Source organism: Stomoxys calcitrans, chromosome 2, assembly GCF_963082655.1.
Source record: "Stomoxys calcitrans chromosome 2, idStoCalc2.1, whole genome shotgun sequence".
Taxonomy (NCBI): domain Eukaryota; kingdom Metazoa; phylum Arthropoda; class Insecta; order Diptera; family Muscidae; genus Stomoxys; species Stomoxys calcitrans.
The window spans coordinates 110,892,650-110,901,315 of record NC_081553.1 but is presented as its reverse complement, the minus strand read 5'-3'; the positions used below and the strand labels follow the sequence as shown (position 1 = coordinate 110,901,315).

At 41.6% G+C, this 8,666-nt stretch overlaps 1 protein-coding gene across 3 annotated transcripts in view; it reads left to right on the top strand.

Annotated features, from left to right (window-relative positions):
• LOC106091746 (proteoglycan Cow) overlaps positions 1-8,666 on the top strand; it is a 460,306-nt gene that overhangs the window by 426,975 nt on the left and 24,665 nt on the right. For all 3 annotated transcript variants that reach the window (XM_059363931.1, XM_059363932.1, XM_059363933.1), the window contains one exon: positions 8,516-8,615. In XM_059363931.1, the coding sequence (XP_059219914.1) occupies positions 8,516-8,615 (100 nt within the window). The remainder of the gene's footprint in view (positions 1-8,515; positions 8,616-8,666) is intronic.

The window sequence follows — 8,666 nt, the reverse complement described above, 5'->3', positions numbered from 1 at the left end:
CAGCGTCATAGACGAATATGCTATACTCTGCGCTAAGGTGGCCAACTTTACGAATTCGACTTTACAAATGCAAAACTGCAGTCCGAGTGCTGCCCGGTTCAAGTTTAAGCTCGATGTAAGGGGCCTCCTTTTTTATAGTCGATTCCAAACGGCGTGCCGCAGTGCTACACCTTTTTTGGGGAGAAGTTTTTACATGGCTTCTATGCATGACACAGTACCTCACAAATGTCTCCAGCTTTAGGAGGAGATGACCACCGCTGAAATGTTCTTTTTTTTCTGAAGTTCTCCCCATGCTTAGCTCTGCGCTACGGTGGAGGATAGCTAGAGATTGAACAGTGCCGGAGATAATACCCTACCTTGGGAAACTCCTTGCTCTACGGTGATTCGACTTCTTACCACACTCAGATAAATTGCGGATCATCGTTTGAAGGCTGGCTGGAGGGACGTGTTGGCGATGTCCTCAAACAGTTTGTCATGGGTGAATACCTTTAATAGGTCCAGTGCCACAAGGTCCTATCACATGGCCTAGGCTGATCAAAGCCACGGTAAATGTGTGCGGTAAAGCCAAGCAAAGCAGTTGTTGTGCAATGCAGTCTTCGATATGCATGCTGATGCTCGGCGAATGGATATTCTCCAACGAGGCTCGGGAGGAGTATTACCTCAAACGTGTTGATTGTTGATGGAACAAGGGAGATCGGTCTGTACGACTCGCCTTACTCGGGTCCTTTCTATGCTTCAGTAGCGCGGAGTGATCGTGCTACTAAAGCATAGAAAGGACCCGAGTAAGGCAAGTAAGGCCCATCTTCCAGACTCTGGTACTTTAAGAATGTACAGATAGGTTGGCGACAGTTGTAAGGTACTCGACTCCAGATAGATCTAGATTTTTTTAGCATTAGTGTAGAGATTTTGTCGGGGCCCAACGCCTTGTTGCCACGGATGACATGACTTTCGTAACTGTGTCCACGGAGCCCACCGCCTTGAATGACTTAGCGCCACGGATGATATTAGTAACTTGGTCCACGGTAAATTGTGATGGCTGTCCATCGGCTCGGAGACCACGGATATGACAAATGGCTCTCCTTCTAGCCCTGCCAGTTTCGGGATGTACAATAAATTTACGGTTGAACAACCTGGCGTGTGTCTTCGAATCATTCACAGTTACGTCGCCAAAAGTGGCTGTGGTCCTGTCATATCGTCTACCGGGGTTAGAGAGTGACTTTATGGTAGACCACAGCTTGGCTACCCTGGTACCTAAGTTACATTGCTCCCAGTGTTAAATCCACTAATTCCGCTTATGTTCGTTAACTACCCTGTTTATTTACAGATTCTGCTCACTGATTTTGGGGTTAGTGGGGTCCGTGAAACAAATCTCATCACATTTGTCTGCGAGTGTCACTGCCTACGCTGGGAAATTGGACCGCATTTGGGTTATTCGACAGGCTGGTAAAGGGTGATTTTTTTGAGGTTAGGATTTTCATGCATTAGTATTTGACAGATCACGTGGGATTTCAGACATGGTGTCAAAGAGAAAGATGCTCAGTATGCTTTGACATTTCATCATGAATAGACTTACTAACGAGCAACGCTTGCAAATCATTGAATTTTATTACCAAAATCAGTGTTCGGTTCGAAATGTGTTCAAATTTTGACAAATTTTGTTCAGCGATGAGGCTCATTTCTGGTTGAATGGCTACGTAAATAAGCAAAATTGCCGCATTTGGAGTGAAGAGCAACCAGAAGCCGTTCAAGAACTGCCCATGCATCCCGAAAAATGCACTGTTTGGTGTGGTTTGTACGCTGGTGGAATCATTGGACCGTATTTTTTCAAAGATGCTGTTGGACGCAACGTTACGGTGAATGAACACATTTCGAACCGAACACTGATTTTGGTAATAAAATTCAATGATTTGCAAGCGTTGCTCGTTAGTAAGTCTATTCATGATGAAATGTCAAAGCATACTGAGCATCTTTCTCTTTGACACCATGTCTGAAATCCCACGTGATCTGTCAAATACTAATGCATGAAAATCCTAACCTCAAAAAAATCACCCTTTATAAAGCGAGCGGAATTTCCTCTCGCCGACTAGAACAATTGCCGGGGTGTTAGCTTCTTCTCCCGAGCCTCATGGTTTTCGAACACAACAAATGCTTTGCATGCCATCACCACACACATTTGCCGTGGCTACAATTGACCTAAGCCATTTGATAGGACGGTTCTCGTGGCACTGGACCCATCGAAGGCATTCGACACGGCCAGTCATGCAAAACTATTTGAGGACATCGACATTATGTTCCTTCAGCCAGGCCTGAAACGCTGAGTCGCCAGTTATTCGTGGAATTTAGCGATAAGAAGTCGAAACACCCTATAGTGAAAAAGAGAGTTTCCCATGGCGGGGTTATATCTCTGGCACAGTTTAGGTTAGTTTGAGAAGAGGGTATGGATATAAATCGGCCCCTCCCACTATGTACATACACCCAAGCCAGTAATCGGCTTGTTGTGCGCTCTAAATACTTAAAAAGGAACCTCAAAAAAAACAAAACTAAGTCAGGAATTCCGTGCTATTTACAAAATCCTTAATTGTTTTCTATACCACTCTCCTAAGTTGGTTCATGTCTCGTATTGTGTCCCCACCTAAGTGTCGGTATCTGTTAGCCGCAAAAGCAATGGCAATGACATAGGAAATGCTCCAACGTCTCGTTATCTTCCTCGTATGCCCTACACATGCCATCACCGATTTTACATAAGTTCGTAGTCCTATGTGTCCCGTTATAGTACAGACGACAGAGGTCGTATCCTATGCGAACGATTGTACGATCATGTCATCAGACCCCCACTCATTGTTGACATCTGCGATAGGTTAAACATCTACATCAATTAACTTGCCGCTTATTTCGCTGCAAGATATCTGAAAATATTTGCCACCAAATCTTCAGCCACACTGTTCACTATCTACACACATGAGGTGAGTAAGGAGCTGAATGTGATGGTCGATGGAATAACGTTTCAGACCATCAACTGTCCCAAAATACTTGGTGTCGCATTTCACAGCTCTTACACATTCTCCTCACATGCCACTGCAATTCGCGAAAAGGTCAAAAGTAGAAACTAAGTCCTCAAGTTACTTGCAGGCAGCACTTGGGTTGCTGGCAAAGAAACCTTGTTGACCACGCTCAAAGCTATTGTCCTGTCTGTGGTAAGTTATGCAGTGACAGGGTGGTCTCGTTACGTTACACATATGGAATAATATTCAGATCTGCTAGAATATCGCTCTTCGAACTGTGGTGGGCTGTCTCCTCAGTACTCACGTGGACCACCTCCATCAGGAGACAAAGATCCTACACATGCGAAGACATAACTACATAACGTCGAAGCAATACCTTCTAGGTTGTTATCGCAGGGGCCATCCAAATCATCATCTTGTGTATTGACATAAACTAAAAGGTTAAGAAGGGTCCCAAAACGCACTGTTTCAAATTTCATCAAAATCGAATGAAATATTGTATGCTCCTTTTATGAGCTCAATACTCTATATCGGAAGATCGGTCTATATGGCAGCTATATTCAAATATAGTCTGAACTTAACGATATTCAACAAAAAGGTTGAGAGGGGTAGCAGAACCCGCTGTGAAATCGGCTGAAAAATTTTCCTTTTATAGCGTAATAATCATTACACTATATCGATCGGTCAATATGGCAGTTATATCCAAATATGGTCCGATCTGAACCACATGGGTAGGGGTTTACCAAAACACACTGTGCCAATTTTCATCGAATTCGGGTAAAAAATGGATCTTTTATGGCCTCAATACCATATATCGGGAGATCGGGCGGTCAGTATTAGAGCAGCTACATCCAAATATAGTCCGATCTGAAGCGCACTTCACAGAAATGAATAGGGGTCTACCAAAACTTACTGTGACAAATTTCATCGAAATCGGATGAAAAATTACCAATTTATTGCCTCAAGACTTTAAGTCTGGAGATCGGTCTATATCGCGGCTATATATATATATAACTAAAATCTTATTTTATGAGATCGGAAGACCAGGTTTATATGCAAACAATACGAAATCATCAAAAATTTTTTGGAAAGTATTTCTATACCCAAGATATCTGCAAAATTATAAATACCCAAAAAAGGGTATTTACCCGGTAGAAACTTAACTCTAGTGATGCACAAACAAACGATCATTTGGATCCGATTGAGTATTGAATAGTTGATGGACTTTTGAAAAGCCGTCCACCAGACCACAACACCATATATCATTATAGATCTGGCAACTGCAGTATATACCCAATGCATGACAGGCGGTCTAAAACCCCAACTTTTACTAACCATTGTTTGTTTGTTTGTTCCGTATAGACTCAAAAACGGCTGAACCGATTCCCTCGAAATTTTCACAGATTGTGTAGATTGTTCTAAAAGGAAACATAGGCTATATAATTTTTTGATATCGGGAGGGGGCGGACCCTCCCCCTTTCCCCAAAAGTACTACCCAAAAATAAAAGTGGACCGATCGGCACAATAGGGGATTCAAATGAAAGTAGATAATGAATCTGGCATACAAATTCATGACGAAGTATAGAGGGTCCCCCCACCTCCACAAAAAGTCGTAGTACCCATTGGGACGGCCCAACCCCAAAACTCCCCCAAACCGACATATTAGACGTTCATTTCAATATGGGGATCAAATGAAAGGTATTCGGGAGTAAATTTCGAATCTGGTATAAAAAATCTGATCGAAGTATTGAGGGTCACGCCACCCCTCAAAAACGCCATTAGACCCATTATGACTATATGATACTTGGCTGAACCGATTTTCTTAAAATTATCATAGATTGTGTACGTTTGTCTGGAAGGAACATAGGCTATATAATTTTTAGATATCGGGTGGAGGCGGATCCTGCCCCTTACCCCAAAAACGGTACCCATATCCGAAAGTAGTCCGATGCGCACAAAAAGGTTATCAAATGAAAGGTATTGGAGACCAGAAAACGAATATGGTATTAAAATTTGGGTCCAAGTACCCAGCGCGCCCCCTTCATATCCCCAAATGGACATATTAGCCGACCATGGCTATATGGGACTTAACTGAAAGGTATTAGGGAGTAGATTACGAACTTGACATTAAAATTTGCGTTCACGTATAGGTGGCGCTTTTCCTCCTAAAGGTACATCAAATGGTTTATTTGACCCATTATGACAATATGGAACTCAAATGAAAGGTATTTGAGAGTAGAAAAGGAATTTGATATCCATTTTAAAGCCAAGTATTTGGGGGTACGCCCTAAACTGAACTTCATTTCCGTTGGAAATAAAGAACGAATTTGATATCTATTTTTAGTGTAAACTCCTCCAAACGGTTCATATTTACCGGCCATGGTAATATGGAGCTCAAATTAAAGGGATCATCAATGAGTGTTTTCCGTTTCCAAAGTTTAAACTCAGTGATAAGGGATCTTTTTGTTATAGTCCGAACGGCATCCCGCAGTGCGACATTTCTTAGGGGAAACTTTTTTAAATGACCATGCATGGCATAGTACCTCGCAAATGTCGCCAACATTAAGAGGGGATAAACACCGCTTTGCCCGATGTTCTCGCCAGGATTCCAACGCGTTCAGCGTCATAGGCTACAATGGCACGAATTCGATAACCGCATTCAGGGCAAAGTGTCCCCACCACCATTAAAAGATATTTGAGAGTTAAAAAAGGGCGCAGCGGAGCGGGCCCGGTTGGGCTAGTTTAATCTATAATACGGCCTACTATTGTCCCCTCTTATTGACCTTAAATTTAAATCTATAACTAAGTACGCTTGAAAGCTTTCGTTTGCGATGCCTTGTCTCATTTCTGGTGTACGAGACATTGTACATAGGCTGAGGTCATATTCATCGGGTATGCGTTTTTCTAACCAGATCACACGGACGAGCTGATGCATAAGCCACATCAGCATATCGCCTTTAGTTCTTAAAAGTTCAGCTAGAAATTCATAGGCCCCAGCAGCCTTGTCGTTCTTCAGTCTCGTTACTGTTACATTTAACTTATTCGAACTAGGCGGTATACATTCTACACTATAATCAGTGATTGGTTCTGTAGTAGTAGTGTAGTGTTCTTGTCGCATTGAGACTAAATATGAATCGACCGTTGTACCAAAGATATTCCCTTTTCCTATCTTCATATTAAATTCACAAGGCTCTGTCCTTTCTCCTTCCCATTTTCTTATTTTCATTGACGATCTATTGGGTCAGACTTCGAATCCAGTCTACTCATTTGCCGATGACAGTAGTCTGTGTCGTTCATATTCATTCGACCATAGGCCCAGTCCTCAAGAAATTGTGGACAGGAGGCGTATTATGGATGAGACGCTCTCCCAGGATTTGTTGGCCATTTCCGAGTGGGGTAGAATGCACAGAGTAGACTTTAAAGCACATAAGACGCAGTGCTGCTTCTTGTCTCACAAGCGATTCACTGACCCACTTCAATCGTCGATATCCATCGACGGTATAGATATTGAACAGTCAGATACTCATGATGTTCTGGGCATGAAGATACAATGTAATGTCCGTTGGTCAAAACACCTATTCGAAGTGTCGAAAGTAGCATTCAAGTGTTTGGGCTTTCTTTAGCGGTGCAAGAAATATTTCACCTGTTCGGATCTTTTCAATATCTATACTACCTACATCAGGCCGAGGATGGAATATAACTCCCCTATATGGGCAGGAGCTCCAAAATCATCCTTGGAGCTATTGGACCGGGTTCAATGGAGAGCAATGTCTCACACTGACCCACAGTAGGCTATTTAACTCTATTGCTTCTCTTGAACATCATCGGAATGTGGGTAGCGTTGTATGCTCTATCGTTATTTTCATGGCGTGTGTTCCAGGGATATTCGTCTTCTTATCCCTGACATTAGGATCTTTACCAGGAATACAAGACTTGCCAGAAACTCACATCCGTTTGTAATTGATTGGCCAGTCGACCGAACCATGCATTACGGAGAAAATTAATATTTCGCCCGAACCATTCGTATGTGGAATCGACTTCCGGCTAATGTCTTTCCCACCGTCATTGACGTTCAGAACTTGAAGACTAATATCAATAAACACTACTAACTCTTTCCCCCCTCCAACCCTTAACTTTCCTAATTGCCAACGCAATGCACTGCATATTTAGGGGACATCCCCTACGTATTGGTTACGTGAAAAAAATCGCAAAAAACACGATTTTAATGTCTTATGAGGCTTAGAGTTCATATGTGTTCTCTAGGTGCTTGTAAACATATTATTTTGGTATTCGTCCTTATCATTTGTCATGTGGCGGATGTAGAAACATTTGGCTTTTCTGCAAAATTTTAATTTGAAAATCGATTCTTAAGTAAAATAAGTTTAACATTTACATTTCATCATAATACTTACGGGTAAATTATACCACATAGCATTCAACACCCGGTGTTATAATAGATAATGGCAAAAATTTATTATAAATACCTGACACATTTGTGCAAATTACAATTTCGAATACTCAGGGCACACATTCAAACAATTTCCTAGCAACATAATATGGGGAGGAGGGGCGGGGTTGTTTCCTTAATGTGCGTGTTATGGTCTTTGTATTGGTGTTGGCAGCATTTGTCGGTGTTGTATTCCCACTGTCATTTGTAAATAATGAAACTAATGGGCGTTTAGTGTGCAGGAAAACATCAAAAATTTTCCTTTCGTGTCTCTGCGTTATTCGTTGTTCCGTCCGTTCGTGCGTCTGCATTTTGTCTGCTGTCACTTTTTTGTTGTTGTGTTCACATCTAAAATATATGCTCGTCTAAAGAGCCAACAAACCATCGTTGTGATGGTTCGTTAGCTGCATGGGCGTGAGTATGTGTGTGCACACATAATTAAACCATAAACCCAGTATAAAAAGCAACAACAAAACAACATCGCCACAAAACAGCACACATTTAGAAAAATAATATAACGTACTAATGCGAGATTTAAATGGCAAAGTTCATAGAGATTAGGACAAATGTAAATTATGAATTTATATAAATTTTTGTTCAACAAATATGGCAAAGGAGAGAAAATATCCCAAATTTAACAATGCCATTAGATTGGCCAAGGTATTAGTGAAGCTTAATGATTTTATTTACCTCTACTCTTGGAGGCCACCGTAGCGCAGAGGTTAGCATGTCCGCCTATGAGCTGTGGCTCAATACAGTTCGAATCCTGGCGAGACCATCAGAGAATATTTTCAGCGGTGGTTTTCCCCCTCCTAATGCTGGCAACATTTGCGAGGTACTATGCCATGTAAAAAACTTCTCTTCAAAGAGAAGAGTATATCTAGAAGCCACTCTAATAACACTGACAATATCTCTCTGGTGATAGAGAGCAAAAATCTCTGACACTATCGCCATCGCATTTCTACCGTTACGAACTTAAAACACCTGGTTTTGTAGTAAAACAACAACAATCAACCCATTAGCAGAAGTTTTTAAATAGTGTTTTCTCTATTTTACCTCATTCTAGGACAATCAGCAATATCAGGAGGACAAACATAAAATCCGGGGCTACAATGAGGTCATCGAGAAGCCACAGAAGTATCAAAAGAACAACAACATCAACAATGGTAAGTTAACGTAACAAAAACATAAGCTCTTGATAACTCTCAAACTACGAT